The 21,929-nt window shown below is 56.1% G+C and overlaps 1 protein-coding gene across 4 annotated transcripts in view; it reads right to left on the bottom strand.

The window, feature by feature from the left end:
- Window positions 1-21,929, bottom strand: part of hpn (hepsin) — a 47,320-nt gene that overhangs the window by 14,086 nt on the left and 11,305 nt on the right. For 3 of the 4 annotated variants that reach the window (XM_087980768.1, XM_087980767.1, XM_087980770.1), the window contains exons 3-9: window positions 18,072-18,194; window positions 17,302-17,340; window positions 15,602-15,728; window positions 10,770-10,892; window positions 6,110-6,150; window positions 5,754-5,919; window positions 3,720-3,907 (exon numbers count right to left, since the gene is read on the bottom strand). In XM_087980768.1, coding sequence (XP_087836894.1) covers window positions 3,720-3,907; window positions 5,754-5,919; window positions 6,110-6,150; window positions 10,770-10,892; window positions 15,602-15,728; window positions 17,302-17,340; window positions 18,072-18,194 — 807 coding nt within the window. The remainder of the gene's footprint in view (window positions 1-3,719; window positions 3,908-5,753; window positions 5,920-6,109; window positions 6,151-10,769; window positions 10,893-15,601; window positions 15,729-17,301; window positions 17,341-18,071; window positions 18,195-21,929) is intronic. The other variant, XM_087980769.1, reaches the window with a different exon arrangement.

Here is a 21,929-nt window from a genome sequence, read left to right as displayed (position 1 = left end):
CAATGCAAGAACACCAAATTAATGCAGCATGGAAAACAGACCCTTCGGCCCAACCCAACCATACTGACCAGATATCCTAAACCAATCTAGTTCCTTTTAGAGTCATACAGCACAGGCAGAGACCTTTCGGCCCACCTTGTCGATGCCAACCAGAAATCAGAGATCATCCCTCACGCACCCCAGGAGCGTTCAGGGAGTGCTGTCCATTCGACAAAACATTGGGGGTTTTGACGCAATGCTCTGGGTTTCGCAGAGGAGTTAATGTTCAGAGGGGCCAGATTTGAGAAAGGATATCTGGGCGATAATGACAGGGGTTTGGCCACTACCCATCATGCACCACAGGCCAGGTCAGAGGAAGCAGCCAAGTGCATTATTCCAGTCAGGAGTGGGAGACAACTGACCACAACACGCCCAGGGGGACGACGGGAAACGTTGGACGAAGACGCAACGACAGGCTGCATTTATATAGTGCCCGCCTTCAACTGCGCTGCACAGGTTACACAGAAATCCCACTCAGGCTCAGATCAAGAGGTCGCAGTGAAAATGATCAAAATACTCCAAAGGGGAAGTACAGGGGGGTTACAGAGATAGGGAGGGGGTGTAGGGGCTGGAGGGGGTTACAGAGATAGGGAGGGGGTGTAGGGGCTGGAGGGGGTTACAGAGATAGGGAGGGGGTGTAGGGGCTGGAGGGAGTTACAGAGATAGCGAGGGGGTGTAGGGGCTGGAGGGGGTTACAGAGATAGGGAGTGGGTGTAGGGGCCGGAGGGGGTTACAGAGATAGGGAGGGGGTGTAGGGGCTGGAGGGAGTTACAGAGATAGGGAGGGGGTGTAGGGTCTGGAGGGGGGTTACAGAGATAGGGAGGGGGTGTAGGGGCTGGAGGGGGTTACAGAGATAGGGAGGGGGTGTAGGGTCTGGAGGGAGTTACAGAGATAGGGAGGGGGTGTAGGGGCTGGAGGGGGGTTACAGAGATAGGGAGGGGATGTAGGGTCTGGAGGGGGTAACAGAGATAGGGAGGGGGTGTAGGGTCTGGAGGGGGCAACAGAGATAGGGAGGGGGTGTAGAGGCCGGAGGGGGTTACAGAGATAGGGAGGGGGTGTAGGGGCTAGAGGGGGTTACAGAGATAGGGAGGGGGTGTTGGGGCTGGAGGGGGTTACAGAGATAGGGAGGGGGTGTAGGGGCGGGAGGGGGTGTAGGGGCTGGAGGGGGTTACAGAGATAGGGAGGGGGTGTAGGGTCTGGAGGGGGTTACAGAGATATGGAGGGGGTGTAGGGGCTGGAGGGGGTTACAGAGATAGGGAGGGGGTGTAGGGGCCGGAGGGGGTTACAGAGATAGGGAGGGGGTGTAGGGGCTGGAGGGAGTTACAGAGATAGGGAGGGGGTGTAGGGTCTGGAGGGGGGTTACAGAGATAGGGAGGGGGTGTAGGGGCTGGAGGGGGTTACAGAGATAGGGAGGGGGTGTAGGGTCTGGAGGGAGTTACAGAGATAGGGAGGGGGTGTAGGGGCTGGAGGGGGGTTACAGAGATAGGGAGGGGATGTAGGGTCTGGAGGGGGTAACAGAGATAGGGAGGGGGTGTAGGGTCTGGAGGGGGCAACAGAGATAGGGAGGGGGTGTAGAGGCCGGAGGGGGTTACAGAGATAGGGAGGGGGTGTAGGGGCTAGAGGGGGTTACAGAGATAGGGAGGGGGTGTTGGGGCTGGAGGGGGTTACAGAGATAGGGAGGGGGTGTAGGGGCGGGAGGGGGTGTAGGGGCTGGAGGGGGTTACAGAGATAGGGAGGGGGTGTAGGGTCTGGAGGGGGTTACAGAGATATGGAGGGGGTGTAGGGGCTGGAGGGGGTTACAGAGATAGGGAGGGGGTGTAGGGTCTGGAGGGGGTTACAGAGATAGGGAGGGGGTGTACGGGCTAGAGGGGGTTACAGAGATAGGGAGGGGGTGTTGGGTCTGGAGGGGGTTACAGAGATAGGGAGGGGGTGTAGGGGCTGGAGGGGGTTTAGAGATAGGGAGAGGGTGTAGGGGGCTGGAGGGGGTTACAGAGATAGGGAGGGGGTGTAGGGGCTGGAGGGGGTTACAGAGATAGGGAGGGGGTGTAGGGGCTGGAGGGGGTTACAGAGATAGGGAGGGGGTGTAGGGTCTGGAGGGGGTTACAGAGATAGGGAGGGGGTGTAGGGACTGGAGGGGGTTACAGAGATAGGGAGGGGGTGTAGGGGCTAGAGGGGGTTACAGAGATAGGGAGGGGGTGTTGGGGCTGGAGGGGGTTACAGAGATAGGGAGGGGGTGTAGGGGCTGGAGGGGGTTACAGAGATAGGGAGGGGGTGTAGGGTCTGGAGGGGGTTACAGAGATAGGGAGGGGGTGTAGGGGCTGGAGGGGGTTACAGAGATAGGGAGGGGGTGTAGGGTCTGGAGGGGGTTACAGAGATAGGGAGGGGGTGTACGGGCTAGAGGGGGTTACAGAGATAGGGAGGGGGTGTTGGGTCTGGAGGGGGTTACAGAGATAGGGAGGGGGTGTAGGGGCGGGAGGGGGTGTAGGGGCTGGAGGGTGTTACAGAGATAGGGAGGGGGTGTAGGGGCTGGAGGGGGTTACAGAGATAGTAAGGGGGTGTAGAGGCTGGAGGGGGTTTAGAGATAGGGAGAGGGTGTAGGGGGCTGGAGGGGGTTACAGAGATAGGGAGGGGGTGTAGGGGCTGGAGGGGGTTACAGAGATAGGGAGGGGGTGTTGGGGCTGGAGGGGGTGTAGGGTCTGGAGGGGGTTACAGAGATAGGGAGGGGGTGTAGGGGCGGGAGGGGGTGTAGGGGCTGGAGGGGGTTAATAGATAGGGAGAGGGTGTAGGGGGCTGGAGGGGGTTACAGAGATAGGGAGGGGGTGTAGGGGCTGGAGGGGGTTACAGAGATAGGGAGGGGGTGTAGGGGCTGGAGGGGGTTACAGAGATAGGGAGGGGGTGTAGGGGCTGGAGGGGGTTAATAGATAGGGAGAGGGTGTAGGGGGCTGGAGGGGGTTACAGAGATAGGGAGGGGGTGTAGGGGCTGGAGGGGGTTACAGAGTTAGGGAGGGGGTGTAGGGGCTGGAGGGGGTTACAGAGATAGGGAGGGGGTGTAGGGGCTGGAGGGGGTTACAGAGATAGGGAGTGGGGTTGTAGGGGCTGGAGGGGGTTACAGAGATAGGGAGGGGAATTGTAGGGGGGTTACAGAGATAGGGAGGGAGTGCAGTGACTAGAGGGGGGTGACAGAGATAGGGAGGAGGTGTAGGGGGTTACAGAGTTAGTGAGGGAGTGCAGGGACTAGAGGGGGTGACAGAGTTAGGGAGGGAGTGTAGGGGCTCGAGGGGGTTACAGAGATAGGGAGGGGGTGTAGGGGCTGGAGGGGGTTACAGAGATAGGGAGGGAGTGCAGGGACTAGAGGGGGTGACAGAGATAGAGAGGGGGTCTAGGGGCTGGAGGGGGGTGACAGAGATAGAGAGGGGGTCTAGGGGCTGGAGGGGCTTACAGAGATAGGGAGGGGGTGTAGGGGGGTGACAGAGATAGGGAGGGAGTGTAGGGGCTGGAGGGGGGTGACAGAGATAGAGAGGGGGTCTAGGGGCTGGAGGGGGGTGACAGAGATAGAGAGGGGGTCTAGGGGCTGGAGGGGGGTGACAGAGATAGAGAGGGGGTCTAGGGGCTGAGGGGTGGGGTGGGAGGTAGGGAGATGTTTCTGGAGGGGGTTACTGAGCAAGGTGATGGGAGTGTACCTGAGAAGTTGAGAGGATTGTGCAGATGTAACAAGGCGATGTCATGACTGTTGTCCTCAGCGTTGGGATCCAGGAACGGTTTGTAACCGGAATGATAAACGATTGTATCGACGGAGCTGTGTATTCCCATCGAGGACTGTCTAATCGCTCCAGTGAACACTGTCCACTCTCGAACAAAACGGTTCCTCCTGTAAACACCAACACAGGGTCAACTACACATCAATCAGAGCTGGAAAAGCGCAGCAGGTCAGGCAGCATCCAAGGAGCAAGAGAATCAACGTTTCGGGCATGAGCCCTTCTTCAGGAATGAGGAAAGTGTGTCCAGCAGGCTAAGATAAAAGGTAGGGAGGAGGGACTTGGGGGAGGGGCGTTGGAAATGCGATAGGTGGAGGGAGGTCAAGGTGAGGGTGATAGGCCAGAGTGGGGGTGGGGGCGGAGAGGTCAGGAAGAAGATTGCAGGTTAGGAAGGCGGTGCTGAGTTCGAGGGATTTGACTAAGACAAGGTGGGGGGAGGGGAAATGAGGAAACTGGAGAAATCTGAGTTCACCCCTTGTGGTTGGAGGGTTCCTAGGCGGAAGATGAGGCGCTCTTCCTCCAACCATCGTGTTGCTATGGTCTGGCGATGGAGGAGGCCAAAGACCTGCATGTCCTTGGTGGAGTGGGAGGGGGAGTTGAAGTGTTGAGCCACGGGGTGGTTGGGTTGGTTGGTCCGGGTGTCCCAGAGGTGTTCTCTGAAACATTCCACAAGTAGGCGGCCTGTCTCCCCAATGTAGAGGAGACCACATCGGGTGCAGTGGATGCAGTAAATGATGTGTGTGAAGGTGCAGGTGAATTTGTGGTGGATATGGAAGTGTCCCTTGGGGCCTTGGAGGGAAGTGAGGGGGGAGGTGTGGGCGCAAGTTTTGCATTTCTTGCGGTTGCAGGGGAAGGTGCCGGGAGTGGAGGTTGGGTTGGTGGGGGGTGTGGACCTGACGAGGGGGTCACGAAGGGAGTGGTCTTTTCGGAACGCTGATAGGGGAGGGGAGGGAAATATATCCCTGTGGTGGGGTCCGTTTGGAGGTGGCGGAAATGATGGCAGATGATACGCTGTATATCCACACTCACACAGAGACAGGGAGGGGCTGGAGACAGACCTCAGCACTGACCCTCCGACAGTGCGGCGCTCCCTCAGCACTGACCCTCCGACAGTGCCCACACCCTCAGCACTGACCCTCTGACAGTGCGGCGCTCCCTCAGCACTGACCCTCCGACAGTGCCCACACCCTCAGCACTGACCCTCCGACAGTGCAGCACTCCCTCAACACTGACCGTCCGACAGTGCCCACTCCCTCATCACTGACCGTCCGACAGTGCCCACTCCCTCAGCACTGACCCTCCGACAATGCGGCACTCCCTCAGCACTGACCCTCCGACAGTGCGGCACTGCCTCAGCACTGACCCTTCGACAGTGCGGCACTCCCTCAGCACTGACCCTCCGACAGTGCCCACTCCCTCAGCACTGACCCTCCGACAGTGCGGCACTCCCTCAGCACTGACCCTTCGACAGTGCGGCACTCCCTCAGCACTGACCCTCCGACAGTGCCCACTCCCTCAGCACTGACCCTCCGACAGTGCGGCACTCCCTCAGCACTGACCCTCCGACAGTGCCCACTCCCTCAGCACTGACCCTCCGACAGTGCCCACTCCCTCAGCACTGACCCTCCGACAGTGCCCACTCCCTCAGCACTGACCCTCCGACAGTGCGGCACTCCCTCAGCACTGACCCTCCGACAGTGCCCACTCCCTCAGCACTGACCCTCCGACAGTGCCCACTCCCTCAGCACTGACCCTCCGACAGTGCCCACTCCCTCAGCACTGACCCTCCGACAGTGCCCACTCCCTCAGCACTGACCCTCCGACAGTGCCCACTCCCTCAGCACTGACCCTCCGACAGTGCCCACTCCCTAGCGCTGAAATCCCGTTGCGCGGTCCCACTCCTCCCTCAGAACCCCCCCCCCCCCCCCCCCCCAGCAGGGTGACAGAGCTGAGACTTACTCTGGGAAGCAGTGAGCTGCTGTGACCACCCAATCCTCGGTGATGATGGATCCTCCACACATCGGGCTGCCTTCGAACCGCAGGCTCACTTGCCATGGCCACTTGCCCAGGATAGCGTGCTGCCCACCCACAATACGATCACCCAGGAACTTACGCCTGCCACAGTCTGGTGAGGGAGACACACACACACATACACAGACAGAGACACACACACAGAGACACACACACAGAGACACACACAGCCATTATTCAGGGATAATTGCACTGGACCCAAAACCAACAACAAATTAAACCAATTTAAACCGTGTATGTTTCACAAACTGATGGGAGACGTGTGGAAATGGATAAGTACTCACCCTGACACTGCACTGTGAGGATAAGGTATCTCTTACACTCACTGTAGGTCAAACAGACAGTGAATCAGTTCATCATTTACAACCTAACAGCAACAGAGACAATGTAAAACTACCGGCAAATACACTTATCGCACGGGCACAACTTTACTGCACTTCACCAATTCATTCAGAGTTATACAGGGACAGACCTGTCCCCACCAATACTGTACCCCAGTGTTATACAGGGACAGACCTGTCTCCACCAGTACTGTACCCCAGTGTTATACAGTGACAGACCCGTCCCCACCAGTACTGTACCCCAGTGTTATACAGGGACAGACCTGTCCCCACCAGTACTGTACCCCAGTGTTATACAGGGACAGACCGGTCCCCCACCAGTACTGTACCCCAGTGTTATACAGTGACAGACCTGTCCCCACCAGTACTGTACACCAGTGTTATACAGGGACAGACCTGTCCCCACCGGTACTGTACCCCAGTGTTATACAGGGACAGACCCGTCCCCACCAGTACTGTACCCCAGTGTTATACAGGGACAGACCTGTCCCCCACCAGTACTGTACCCCAGTGTTATACAGGGACAGACCCGTCCACACCAGTACTGTACCCCAGTGTTATACAGGGACAGACCTGTCCCCCACCAGTACTGTACCCCAGTGTTATACAGTGACAGACCTGTCCCCACCAGTACTGTACCCCAGTGTTATACAGTGACAGACCTGTCCCAACCAGTACTGTACCCCAGTGTTACACAGGGACAGACCTGTCCCCACCAGTACTGTACCCCAGTGTTATACAGGGACAGACTGTCCCCACCAGTACTGTACCCCAGTGTTATACAGTGACAGACCTGTCCTCACCAGTACTGTATCCCAGTGTTATACAGTGACAGACCTGTCCCCACCAGTACTGTACCCCAGTGTTATACAGTGACAGACCTGTCCCCACCGGTACTGTATCCCAGTGTTATACAGGGACAGACCTGTCCCCACCGGTACTGTACCCCAGTGTTATACAGGGACAGACCTGTCCCCACCGGTACTGTACCCCAGTGTTATACAGGGACAGACCTGTCCCCACCAGTACTGTACCCCAGTGTTATACAGGGACAGACCTGTCCCCACCGGTACTGTACCCCAGTGTTATACAGGGTCAGACCTGTCCCCACCGGTACTGTACCCCAGTGTAATACAGGGTCAGACCTGTCCCCACCGGTACTGTACCCCAGTGTTATACAGGGTCAGACCTGTGCCCACCAGTACTGTACCCCAGTGTGATACAGGGACAGACCTGTCCCCCACCAGTACTGTACCCCAGTGTTATACAGGGACAGACCTGCCCCCCACCAGTATTGTACCCCAGTGTTATACAGGGTCAGTCCTGTCCCCAACCAGTACTGTACCCCAGTGTTATACAAGGACAGACCTGTCCCCACCAGTACTGTACCCCAGTGTTATACAGTGACAGACCTGTCCCCACCAGTACTGTACCCCAGTGTTATACAGTGACAGACCGGTCCCCACCAGTACTGTACCCCAGTGTTATACAGGGACAGACCTGTCCCCACCAGTACTGTACCCCAGTGTTATACAGGGACAGACCTGTCCCCACCAGTACTGTACCCCAGTGTTATACAGGGACAGACCTGTCCCCACCAGTACTGTACCCCAGTGTTACACAGTGACAGACCTGTCCCCACCAGTACTGTACCCCAGTGTTATACACGGACAGACCTGTCCCCACCAGTACTGTACCCCAGTGTTATACAGTGACAGACCTGTCCCCACCAGTACTGTACCCCAGTGTTATACAGGGACAGACCTGTCCCCACCAGTACTGTACCCCAGTGTTATACAGTGACAGACCTGTCCCCACCAGTACTGTACCCCAGTGCTATACAGTGACCGACCTGTCCCCACCAGTACTGTACCCCAGTGTTATACAGTGACAGACCTGTCCCCACCAGTACTGTACCCCAGTGTTATACAGTGACAGACCTGTCCCCACCAGTACTGTACCCCAGTGTTATACAGGGACAGACCTGTCCCCACCATTACTGTACCCCAGTGTTATACAGGGGCAGACCTGTCCCCACCATTACTGTACCCCAGTGTTATACAGTGACAGACCTGTCCCCACCAGTACTGTACCCCAGTGTTATACAGTGACAGACCTGTCCCCACCAGTACTGTACCCCAGTGTTATACAGTGACAGACCTGTCCCCACCAGTACTGTCCCCCAGTGTTATACAGGGACAGACCTGTCCCCACCATTACTGTACCCCAGTGTTATACAGTGACAGACCTGTCCCCACCAGTACTGTACCCCAGTGTTATACAGTGACAGACCTGTCCCCACCAGTACTGTACCCCAGTGTTATACAGTGACAGACCTGTCCCCACCAGTACTGTACCCCAGTGTTATACAGGGACAGACCTGTCTCCACCATTACTGTACCCCAGTGTTATACAGGGACAGACCTGTCCCCACCAGTACTGTACCCCAGTGTTATACAGTGACAGACCTGTCCCCACCATTACTGTACCCCAGTGTTATACACTGACAGACCTGTCCTCACCAGTACTGTACCCCAGTGTTATACAGTGACAGACCTGTCCCCACCAGTACTGTACCCCAGTGTTATACACTGACAGACCTGTCCTCACCAGTACTGTACCCCAGTGTTATACAGTGACAGACCTGTCCCCACCAGTACTGTACCCCAGTGTTATACAGTGACAGACCTGTCCCCACCAGTACTGTACCCCAGTGTTATACAGGGACAGACCTGTCCCCACCAGTAATGTACCCCAGTGTTATACAGTGACAGACCTGTCCCCACCAGTACTGTACCCCAGTGTTATACAGGGACAGACCTGTCCCCACCATTACTGTACCCCAGTGTTATACAGGGACAGACCTGTCCCCACCATTACTGTACCCCAGTGTTATACAGTGACAGACCTGTCCCCACCAGTACTGTACCCCAGTGTTATACAGTGACAGACCTGTCCCCACCAGTACTGTACCCCAGTGTTATACAGTGACAGACCTGTCCCCACCAGTACTGTACCCCAGTGCTATACAGTGACCGACCTGTCCCCACCAGTACTGTACCCCAGTGCTATACAGTGACAGACCTGTCCCCACCAGTACTGTACCCCAGTGTTATACAGGGACAGACCTGTCCCAACCAGTACTGTACCCCAGTGCCATACAGTGACCGACCTGTCCCCACCATTACTGTACCCCAGTGTTATACAGTGACAGACCTGTCCCCACCAGTACTGTACCCCAGTGTTATACAGTGACAGACCTGTCCCCACCAGTACTGTACCCCATTGCTATACAGTGACCGACCTGTCCCCACCATTACTGTACCCCAGTGTTACACAGTGACAGACCTGTCCCCACCAGTACTGTACCCCAGTGTTATACAGTGACAGACCTGTCCCCACCATTACTGTACCCCAGTGTTATACAGTGACAGACCTGTCCCCACCAGTACTGTACCCCAGTGTTATACAGTGACAGACCTGTCCCCACCAGTACTGTACCCCAGTGTTATACAGTGACAGACCTGTCCCCACCAGTACTGTACCCCAGTGTTATACAGTGACAGACCTGTCCCCACCAGTACTGTACCCCAGTGTTATACAGTGACAGACCGGTCCCCACCAGTACTGTACCACAGTGTTATACAGTGACAGACCTGTCCCCACCAGTACTGTACCCCAGTGTTATACAGTGACAGACCTGTCCCCACCAGTACTGTACCCCAGTGTTATACAGTGACAGACCTGTCCCCACCAGTACTGTACCCCAGTGTTATACAGTGACAGACCTGTCCCCACCAGTACTGTACCCCAGTGTTATACAGTGACAGACCGGTCCCCACCAGTACTGTACCGCAGTGTTATACAAGGTCAGACACTGTCCCCACCGGTACTGTACCCCAGTGTTATACAGGGACAGACCTGTCCTCACCAGTACTGTACCCCAGTGTTATACAGTGACAGACCTGTCCCCACCAGTACTGTACCCCAGTGTTATACAGTGACAGACCTGTCCCCACCAGTACTGTACCCCAGTGTTATACAGGGACAGACCTGTCCCCACCAGTACTGTACCCCAGTGTTATACAGTGACAGACCTGTCCCCACCAGTACTGTACCCCAGTGTTATACAGTGACAGACCTGTCCCCACCAGTACTGTACCCCAGTGTTATACAGTGACAGACCTGTCCCCACCAGTACTGTACCCCAGTGTTATACAGGGACAGACCTGTCCCCACCAGTACTGTACCCCAGTGTTATACAGTGACAGACCTGTCCCCACCAGTACTGTACCCCAGTGTTATACAGTGACAGACCTGTCCCCACCAGTACTGTACCCCAGTGTTATACAGTGACAGACCCGTCCCCACCAGTACTGTACCCCAGTGTTATACAGTGACAGACCTGTCCCCACCATTACTGTACCCCAGTGTTATACAGTGACAGACCTGTCCCCACCAGTACTGTACCCCAGTGTTATACAGTGACAGACCTGTCCCCACCATTACTGTACCCCAGTGTTACACAGTGACAGACCTGTCCCCACCAGTACTGTACCCCTGTATTAAACAGTGGTAGACCTGTTTAAACCTTTAGCCTCACCAGGGCTGCAGAATCTCCTGAAGCGTTTGAGCAGTTGGAAGCAGCAAGGGATCTACACAGTAAAACTGAACAGATCCATTTGACCCAGGCTTTCTGATGCGTGTCTCCATGGAGCTGATCATCCTGAGAACAGAAAAATATCCATATCATCAATTCACAAACAGCGGTATCACTGCCTGCGCCCAGTATTTATCGCCTCATCCCTAGTTGCCCCCCCCCCTTGAGAAGGTGGGGGTGAGCTGCCTCCTTGACCGTTGCATCAATGGGGGAAGACCAGGCCAGATTTACGGTTATCGTCACTCTGAGGAACGTGACCCTGTCCAACCTCTCCACCTCGATGTAGACAGGGAAGGAGTTCTCCTTTCCTCCTCCCTTTCTGAAGTCAACGAGCAGTTCTTCAGTTTTGCCGACGTTGGGCGGAGATGTGGCAAATGGAGCTCTACGCAGCTAAATGCGAGGTGATGCACTTTGGGAAGAATAACAGGAAGGCAGAGTACTGGGTCAATGGAAAGATTCTTGGTCGTGTGGGTGTGCAGAGGGATCTTGGAGTCCATGTACATAGATCCCTGAAAGTTGCTCCCCAGGTGGATAGTGCTGTTAAGAAGGCACACGGTGGGTTAGGTTTCATTGGGAGAGGGATTGAGTTCCGGAGCCACAGTATCATGCTGCAACTATACAAAACGCTGGTGCGGCCACACTTGGAATATTGCGTGCAGTTCTGGTCCCCATATTTCGGGAAGGATGTGGAAGCATTGGAAAAGGTGCAGAGGAGATTTACCAGGATCTTGCCTGGTCTGGAGGGAAGGTCTTATGAGGAAAGGCTGAGAGACTTGGGTCTGTTCTCGTTGGAAAGGCAGCGGCTAAGGGGGGGAATTGATAGAGACGTACAAGATGATCAGAGGATTAGATAGGGTAGACAGTGAAAGACTTTGTCCTGGGATGATGACGTCAGCTTGTACGAGGGGACGTAGCTGCAAATTGAGGGGTGATAGATTTAAGACAGATGTCAGAGGCAGGTTCTTTACTCAGAGAGTGGGAAGGGCGTGGAATGCCCTACCTGCTAATGTAGCTAACCCAGCCACATTAGGGAGATTTAAACAATCCTTAGATAAGCACATGGATGATGATGGAATAGTGTAGGGGGATGGGCTGAGAATAGTTCCCAGGTCGGCACAACATCGAGGGCCGAACGGCCTGTTCTGCGCTGTATTGTTCTATGTTCTCAGTGCACCACGTGCTGTTGGTCTCCCTTTGGTATTCTGACTCGGTGGTGTCCAATATCCGCTACCACCACGGCTGAGCTTGGAGATCTCATTTGTTTGGAATTTAGCAACAGAGTTCTGGGTGTACAGGGAGTGCAGTAGGGGGCTGGGGGCAGATCCTTGGAGGGTGGGCAGTGTCGCTGCTGTGTTCAGTTTATTGTGGATGAGATGCAGTTCCCTATCCTCATGGACTGCGGATGTGAGTCAGGAAGCTGAGGATCTAGCTGTAGGGGACAGAGCAGAGAGTCAGAGTTTTGGGATCAGCCAGGGGAGGGGGGGGGAGCTGAATGGTGTTGAAGGTGGAGCTGTAGTCCAGGAGCAGGAGTCTGATGTAGGTGACCTTGTTGTCCAGATGTCCTGGGGATATGGTGTCCACTGTGGACAGAGTGGGCAACCCGCAGGGGAGTGAGCAAGGCTGGGAGACTGGAGTTGATGTGTCCATGACCAGCCCACATCAAAGCACTGCGGGATTGAGGTCAGAGCCCTGTGCTTTCTCAGGGACTGGGAAGTTGAGAACTAGCCATAGAGCCATCTGCCCACTCATCCATACCGACCAGATATCCCGACCCAATCTAGCCCCACCTGCCAGCACCCAATCCCCATTTGGATACAGAACTGGCTCAACAAGTGGAAGACAGAGGGTGGTGGTGGAGGGAGCTTCGGTGGGGGGAGGGAAGGAGGGGATGGTACACACTGCTGTTACTGAGCGTCGGTGGGGGGAGGGAGGGGATGGTACACACTGCTGTTACTGAGCGTCGGTGGGGGGAGGGAGGGGTTGGTACACACTGCTGTTACTGAGCGTCGGTGGGGGGGGGTGGGGATGGTACACACTGCTGTTACTGAGGGTCGGTGGGGGACGGGAGGGAGGGGTTGGTACACAATGCTGTTACTGAGGGTCGGTGGGGGGAGGGAGGGGATGGTACACACTGCTGTTACTGAGCGTCGGTGGGGGGGGGCGGAGAGGGGATGGTACACACTGCTGTTACTGAGGGTCGGTGGGGGGAGGGAGGGGATGGTACACACTGCTGTTACTGAGGGTCGGTGGGGGGAGGGAGGGGATGGTACACACTGCTGTTACTGAGGGTCGGTGGGGGGAGGGAGGGGATGGTACACACTGCTGTTACTGAGGGTCGGTGGGGGGGAGGGAGGGGATGGTACACACTGCTGTTACTGAGGGTCGGTGGGGGGAGGGAGGGGATGGTACACACTGCTGTTACTGAGGGTCGGTGTGGGGGGGGGAGGGGATGGTACACACTGCTGTTACTGAGGGTCGGTGGGGGGGGGGGAGGGGATGGTACACACTGCTGTTACTGAGGGTCGGTGGGGGGGGGAGGGGATGGTACACACTGCTGTTACTGAGGGTCGGTGGGGGGGGGGGGGGAGGGGATGGTACACACTGCTGTTACTGAGGGTCGGTGGGGGGAGGGAGGGGATGGTACACACTGCTGTTACTGAGGGTCGGTGGGGGGAGGGAGGGGATGGTACACACTGCTGTTACTGAGGGTGGGTGGGGGAGGGAGGGAGGGGATGGTACACACTGCTGTTACTGAGGGTCGGTGGAGGAGGGAGGGGATGGTACACACTGCTGTTACTGAGGGTCGGTGGGGGGAGGGAGGGGATGGTACACACTGCTGTTACTGAGGGTCGGTGGGGGGAGGGAGGGGATGGTACACACTGCTGTTACTGAGGGTCGGTGGGGGGGGGGGAGGGGATGGTACACACTGCTGTTACTGAGGGTCGGTGGGGGGAGGGAGGGGATGGTACACACTGCTGTTACTGAGGGTGGGTGGGGGAGGGAGGGAGGGGATGGTACACACTGCTGTTACTGAGGGTCGGTGGAGGAGGGAGGGGATGGTACACACTGCTGTTACTGAGGGTCGGTGGGGGGAGGGAGGGGATGGTACACACTGCTGTTACTGAGGGTCGGTGGGGGGGGGGAGGGGATGGTACACACTGCTGTTACTGAGCGTCGGTGGGGGGGAGGTGATGGTACACACTGCTGTTACTGAGGGTCGGTGGGGGGGGGGGGATGGTACACACTGCTGTTACTGAGGGTCGGTGGAGGAGGGAGGGGATGGTACACACTGCTGTTACTGAGGGTCGGTGGGGGGGGGGGAGGGAGGGGATGGTACACACTGCTGTTACTGAGCGTCGGTGGGGGGGAGGGAGGGGATGGTACACACTGCTGTTACTGAGCATCGGTGGGGGGAGGGAGGGGATGGTACACACTGCTGTTACTGAGGGTCGGTGGGGGGGGGGGAGGGGATGGTACACACTGCTGTTACTGAGGGTCGGTGGGGGGGGGGAGGGGATGGTACACACTGCTGTTACTGAGCATCGGTGGGGGGAGGGAGGGGATGGTACACACTGCTGTTACTGAGGGTCGGTGGGGGGGGGGAGGGGATGGTACACACTGCTGTTACTGAGCGTCGGTCGGGGTGGGGGGGAATGTACACACTGCTGTTACTGAGCGTCGGTGGGGGGGAGGGAGGGGATGGTACACACTGCTGTTACTGAGCGTCGGTCGGGGTGGGGGGGAATGTACACACTGCTGTTACTGAGCGTCGGTGGGGGGGAGGGAGGGGATGGTACACACTGCTGTTACTGAGCGTCGGTGGGGGGAGGGAGGGAGGGAGGGAGGGGATGTTTGTGGGTGTGGGGGCTGCTTTGTCGCTGGATGGTATCGAGCTTCTCGAGTGTTGTTGGAGCTGCCCCCACCCAGGGGCAAGTGGGGAGTATTCCCTCACCCTCCTGCCTTGGGCCTTGTCGATAGTGGGACAGGCTTTGGGGGGAGTCAGGAGGGGAGTTACTCGCTGCAGGATTCCCAGCCTCTGACCTGCTCTTGGAGCCTTTGGGTTGATGTGGTGGGTTTAGATGAGTTACTGGTCAATGATAACCCCCAGGACGTTCCCAGGACTTGAACAGTGAGGGGAACTCTGGTCTCACATTGGAAACTGTTATTCTTAACGATGCAAATGGACAACAGCAAATTATCTCAAAACCTAACACCAGGCCAGGACAGTGATAACAGGGAGAGGTGACAGGTCAGTCTTTAAAAGGAGCAAGCTGAGGGTGACAGAGATAGGGAGGAGGGGGGTGTAGGGGCTGGAGGCGGTTACAGAGATAGGGAGGGGGTGTAGGGGCTGGAGGGGGTACAGAGATAGGGAGGGGGTGTAGGGGCAGGAGGGGGTTACAGAGATAGGGAGGGGGTGTAGGGGCTGGAGGGGGTTACAGAGATAGGGAGGGGTGTGTAGGGGCTGGAGGGAGTTACAGAGATAGGGAGGGGGTGTAGGGGCTGGAGGGGGTTACAGAGATAGGGAGGGGGTGTAGGGGCTGGAGGGGGTTACAGAGATAGGGAGGGGGTGTAGGGGCTGGAGGGGGTACAGAGATAGGGAGGGGGTGTAGGGGCTGGAGGGGGTACAGAGATAGGGAGGGGTGTGTAGGGGCTGGAGGCGGTTACAGAGATAGGGAGGGGGTGTAGGGGCTGGAGGGGGTCATGGATGGCATTTGTTGGGGGTGAATGTGGGGGTGGGGATGGATGGTCTGCCAATCTTCAGTGATCAGACTCACCTGATGAAGCCCATCTGCTGACAAGCGAGGTGTGCGACATCGTCATTGACCTGCGAGGAACATACGACCCTCCACACATCTGCCTCAGGGTCATACACTGACAAATGGGAGTCTGCATTGACCTGAACTTAAAGCCAAAACGAGAGACTGTGAGACACAGGAGCTGGTAATGAGGCACTTCACTTCACGCTGCACAATACCAGCCTTCACCCCCCCTCCCCACCATTATCACCTCCCCTCTCCTCCCCATCACACTCTCCCTCCTGGGTTTATCCAAATCCCCCACACCATTCATTACATCGACAATTCACCGAGAACACTGCAGCAGGATCTAACTGAGGGATACGGAGACTGGAACTGTGCACGGTGCTCCGAGTGTGGGTCTAACTGAGGGATACGGAGACTGGAACTGTGCACGGTGCTCCGAGTGTGGTTCTGACTGAGGGATACGGAGACTGGAACTGTGCACGGTGCTCCGAGTGTGGGTCTGACTGAGGGATACGGAGACTGGAACTGTGCACGGTGCTCCGAGTGTGGGTCTGACTGAGGGATACGGAGACTGGAACTGTGCACGGTGCTCCGAGTGTGGGTCTAACTGAGGGATACAGAGACTGGAACTGTGCACGGTGCTCCGAGTGTGGTTCTGACTGAGGGATACGGAGACTGGAACTGTGCACGGTGCTCCGAGTGTGGGTCTGACTGAGGGATACGGAGACTGGAACTGTGCACGGTGCTCCGAGTGTGGGTCTGACTGAGGGATACGGAGACAGGAACTGTGCACGGTGCTCCGAGTGTGGGTCTGACTGAGGGATACAGAGACTGGAACTGTGCACGGTGCTCCGAGTGTGGGTCTGACTGAGGGATACGGAGACTGGAACTGTGCACGGTGCTCCGAGTGTGGGTCTAACTGAGGGATACAGAGACTGGAACTGTGCACGGTGCTCCGAGTGTGGTTCTGACTGAGGGATACGGAGACTGGAACTGTGCACGGTGCTCCGAGTGTGGGTCTAACTGAGGGATACGGAGACTGGAACTGTGCACGGTGCTCCGAGTGTGGGTCTGACTGAGGGATACGGAGACTGGAACTGTGCACGGTGCTCCGAGTGTGGTTCTGACTGAGGGATACGGAGACTGGAACTGTGCACGGTGCTCCGAGTGTGGGTCTAACTGAGGGATACGGAGACTGGAACTGTGCACGGTGCTCCGAGTGTGGGTCTGACTGAGGGATACGGAGACAGGAACTGTGCACGGTGCTCCGAGTGTGGGTCTGACTGAGGGATACAGAGACTGGAACTGTGCACGGTGCTCCGAGTGTGGGTCTGACTGAGGGATACGGAGACAGGAACTGTGCACGGTGCTCCGAGTGTGGGTCTGACTGAGGGATACGGGGAAAGTGAGGTCTGCAGATGCTGGAGATCAGAGCTGAAAATGTGTTGCTGGAAAAGCGCAGCAGGTCAGGCAGCATCCAAGGAACAGGAGAATCGACGTTTCAGGCATAAGCCCTACTTCAGGAGGCATAAGCCCTTCCTGAAGAAGGGCTTATGCCTGAAACGTCGATTCTCCTGAGGGATAGGGAGACAGGAACTGCGCACAGTGCTCCGAGTGTGGATCTAACTGAGGGATAGGGAGACTGGTACTATGCACGGCGCTCCCAGTGTGGGTCTGACTGAGGTGATCCAACCTCGCTCTCTTGAGCTTACCATTGTAGAGGTCGAATTCTGCTTTCTTCACGTAAGTCACTGAAACAGATCAAGATCAGACATTATTCCATTACTTCCATGTCAGGACCAACTCCACTCACTCCTCTTCCCCATGCCCAAATTTACAGTCCATTCCCGTTCACCACTCACCCAGTCCATCCCATCCCCCTCATCTCTGTAACCCCCCCCCCAGCCCCTACACCCCCTCCCTATCTCTGTAATGTCCTCCAGCCCCTACACCCTCTCCCTATCTCTGTAACCCCCTCCAGCCCCTACACCCCCTCCCTATCTCTGTAACCCCCCCTGCAGCCCCTACACCCCCACCCTATCTCTGTAATGTCCTCCAGCCCCTACACCCCCTCCCTATCTCTGTAACCCCCCCCAGCCCCTACACCCCCTCCCTATCTCTGTAATGTCCTCCAGCCCCTACACCCCCTCCCTACCTCTGTAACCCCCTCCAGCCCCTACACCCCCTCCCTATCTCTGTAACCCCCCCCGCAGCAGCTACACCCCTCCCTATCTCTGTAACCCCCCCCTCCAGCCCCTACACCCCCTCCCCATCTCTGTCACCCCCTCCAGCCCCTACACCCCCTCCAGCCCCTACACCCCCTCCCTATCTCTGTAACCCCCCTGCAGCCCCTACACCCCCACCCTATCTCTGTAACCCCCTCTAGCCCCTACACTCCCTCCCTATCTCTGTCACCCCCTCCAGCCCCTACACCCCCTCCCTATCTCTGTAACCCCCTCCAGCCGAGGCCCTCGTCACTCACCCACAGCCCACACGGTAACAGCAGCTGTTCCGAGGAGGAAGACCATCGCCGTGGTAACAGCTACCAGCCTGCCAAGCGGGGACCATAGGCCTGAGGCCTTCCCGGGCCCGGCTTTCGGCCCAGCTGCAGGAGGAGAGTTCAGAGTTAGTCTTGGCGCCAATTGGAGTCCATTTGGCCCATCCAGTCCGAGTAACCACTCAGATCCTGTCTGATCTGATCGACCTCACCGCCTGACCTCCCCAACCTGGAATTAAAATCTCGGCCTTGAATCTCCAGCCCCGACAGCCCTCTGCAGGAAGATATTCCAAAGACTCCCTTACAGTCCATTCCCATTTACCAGTCACCCGGTCCATCCCCTCCCTTTCTCTGTAACCCCCTCCAGCCCCTACACCCCTTCCCTATCTCTGTAACCCCCTCCAGCCCCTACGCCCCTTCCCTATCTCTGTATCCCCCTCCCTCCTCTACACCTCCTCCCTATCTCTGTAACCCCCTCCAGCCCCTACACCCCCTCCCTATCTCTGTACCCCCTCCCTCCCCTACACCCCCTCCCTATCTCTGTAACCCCCTCCCTCCTCTACACCTCCTCCCTATCTCTGTAACCCCCTCCAGCCCCTACACCCCCTCCCTATCTCTGTACCCCCTCCCTCCCCTACACCCCCTCCCTATCTCTGTAACCCCCTCCAGCCCCTCCCTATCTCTGCAAGAGCAGAAATTTCACATCATCCCAGTTTGGGAAGCTTGGGCTGAGGAGGGGCAGATGGAGTTTAATTTGGATAAATGTGAGGTGCTGTATTTTGGTAAAACACACAGGGACAGGGCTTATACAGTTAATGGTGGGGCCCTGGGTGGTGCTGGGGGACAGAGGGACCCAGGGATTCAGGGACATCATCCCTTTGGAGTTTGTGTCACACACAGACAGGGGGGTTACGAAGGGGTTTCACACACTCCCCCTCATTGCTCAGCCCTTTGAGTGTCGGAGTTAGGGACGTCATGTTGGGGTTGTACAGGACATTGGTGAGGCCCCTTCTGGAATACTGTGTCCAGTTCTGGTCTCCCTGTTATAGGAAGGATATTATTAAACTGGAGAGGGTTCCGGAGAGATTTCCCAGGATGTTGCCGGGAATGGGAGGGTTGGAGTTATAACGAAAGGCTGGAGAGGCTGGGAGTTCTCTCACTGATCCTGATCCTGCTGTACACTGCGATAACCTACTTTTTCTTTGGAGGTAGTTTTCGAGAGCAGGACATTCAGGAACTGACGAGAGAGCAGGTCATAAAGAAAAGACGAGACACAAACAAACAATAAAGAACCCCAAAAGAAACAAATATCTTCCCTAAACGGGGGGCGGGGGGGAAAGAGAGCAGGTTATATTAAACTGGAGATGGTGTAGAAAGACTGGAGGCCTGTGACCAGTGGAGTGCCACAAGGATCGGTGCTGGGTCCTCTACCTTTTGTCATTTACAGAAATGATTTGGATGTGAGCATAAGAGGTACAGTTAGTAAGTTTGCAGATGACACCAAAATTGGAGGTGTCGTGGACAGCGAAGAGGGTTACCTCAGATTACAACAGGATCTGGACCAGATGGGCCAATGGGCTGAGAAGTGGCAGATGGAGTTTAATTCAGATAAATGTGAGGTGCTGCATTTTGGGAAAGCAAATCTTAGCAGGACTTATACACTTAATGGTAAGGTCCTAGGGGGTGTTGCTGAACAAAGAGACCTTGGAGTGCAGGTTCATAGCTCCTTGAAAGTGGAGTCGCAGGTAGATAGGATAGTGAAGGCGGCGTTTGGTATGCTTTCCTTTATTGGTCAGAGTATTGAGTACAGGAGTTGGGAGGTCATGTTGCGGCTGTACAGGACATTGGTTAGGCCACTGTTGGAATATTGTGTGCAATTCTGGTCTCCTTCCTATCGGAAAGATGTTGTGAAACTTGAAAGGGTTCAGAAAAGATTTACAAGGATGTTGCCAGGGTTGGAGGGTCTGAGCTACAGGGAGAGGCTGAACAGGCTGGGGCTGTTTTCCCTGGAGTGTCGGAGGCTGAGGGGTGACCTTATAGAGGTTTATAAAATTATGAGGGGCATGGATAGGGTAAATAGACAAGGTCTTTTCCCTGGGGTGGGGGAGTCCAGAACTAGAGGGGCATAGGTCCCTTTCCCCTCTCGCCCTAAACCTAAGGGGCAACTTTTTCACCCAGAGGGTGGTACGTGTATGGAATGAGCTGCCAGAGGAAGTGGTGGAGGCTGGTACAATTGCAACATTTAAGAGGCATCTGGATGGGGACATGAATAGGAAGGGGTTTGGAGGGATATGGGCTGGGCGCAGGCAGGTGGGACTAGATTGGGTTGGGATATCTGGGTCAGCATGGACGGGTTGGGTCTATTTCCGTGCTGCGAGTCTGTGTTAAAGCAGAGAATGGACGCAGGATTCGGAGAGGCAGAGGGATTGGGGCGTTTGTGTGCAGAGACAGCAAGGAACCGTGGAGGCTAACGGGAGATGGCAGCAGGTGGAGATGGTACGTTTCAGTGATGGAGGACAGAGGGGAGACCACATCTCAAATAGCCCGCACAGTCTTTCAGTTCGTACTGAGACCCTGTAACTTAAACCGGAGGTAATCCAAGTGAGGTCTGTACGGATTGATTCCTGGAATGTGACTGAGATCTCTTTTCTGTGACGGGTTTGTTTTGGCTGGAGTTTGGGGGTGGGGGCAGATGACCCAGACCCTGAACCATTAATTCCCACCTCTCTCTCTCTCTCTCTGCACCTTCCCCATGTTTGTAACACTCTATTCCGTAAACTGTTACCCTGACGCACTCTGTCAGGCACGATCCACCTCTTTACCCATAACGCACCGTACCCCGGTGTGGCAACAGCCAATCAATCGATTAATCAACAGGGATGGGGGTGGGGGGTCAGGATGGGTGACACGGTGACTTAGTGGTTAGCACTGCTGCGTCCCAGCGCCAGGGACCCGGGTTCGATCCCACCCTCGGGCGACTGTCTGTGTGGAGTTTGTACATTCTCCCCGTGTCTGCGTGGGTTTCCTCCGGGTGCTCCGGTTTCCTCCCACAGTCCAAAGATGTGCAGGTTAGGTGAATTGGCCATGGGAAATTGTCCCATAATGCCCAGGGATGTGCAGGTTAGGGTGAATTGGCCGTGGGAAATTGTCCCATCGTGTTCAGGGATGTGTAGGTTAGGGTGGGTTAGCCATGGGAATTGTCCCATTGTACCCAGGGGTGTGCAGGTTAGAGTGGATTGGCCATGGGAAATTGTCCCAGAGTGTTCAGGGATGTGTAGGTTAGGGTGGGTTGGCCATGGGAAATTGTCCCATAGTGTCCAGGGATAGAACATAGAACATAGAAGAATACAGCGCAGTACAGGCCCTTTGGCCCTCGATGTTGCGCCGATCCAAGCCCACCTAACCTACACTAGCCCACTATCCTCCATATGCCTATCCAATGCCCACTTAAATGCCCATAATGAGGGAGAGTCCACCACTGCTACTGGCAGGGCATTCCATGAACTTATGACTCGCTGAGTAAAGAATCTACCACTAACATCTGTCCTATACCTACCCCCCCCTTAATTTAAAGCTATGCCCCCTTGTAATAGCTGACTCCATACGTGGAAAAAGGTTCTCACTGTTGAACCTATCTAAACCCCTAATCATCTTGTACAGCTCTATCAAGTCACCCCTAAACCTTCTTTTCTCCAATGAAAACAGCCCCAAGTGCCTCAGCCTTTCCTCATACGATCTTCCTACCATACCAGGCAACATCCTGGTAAACCTCCTCTGCACCCGTTCCAGTGCCTCCACATCCTTCCTATAGTATGGCGACCAAAACTGCACACAATACTCCAG

Source organism: Chiloscyllium plagiosum, unplaced genomic scaffold (assembly GCF_037043375.1).
Source record: "Chiloscyllium plagiosum isolate Xiang-an unplaced genomic scaffold, Cpla_swu_hap1 HiC_scaffold_38, whole genome shotgun sequence".
Taxonomy (NCBI): Eukaryota; Metazoa; Chordata; class Chondrichthyes; order Orectolobiformes; family Hemiscylliidae; genus Chiloscyllium; species Chiloscyllium plagiosum.
The sequence above is the reverse complement of the archived record's forward strand: the minus strand, read 5'-3'. Positions and strand labels throughout refer to the sequence as shown.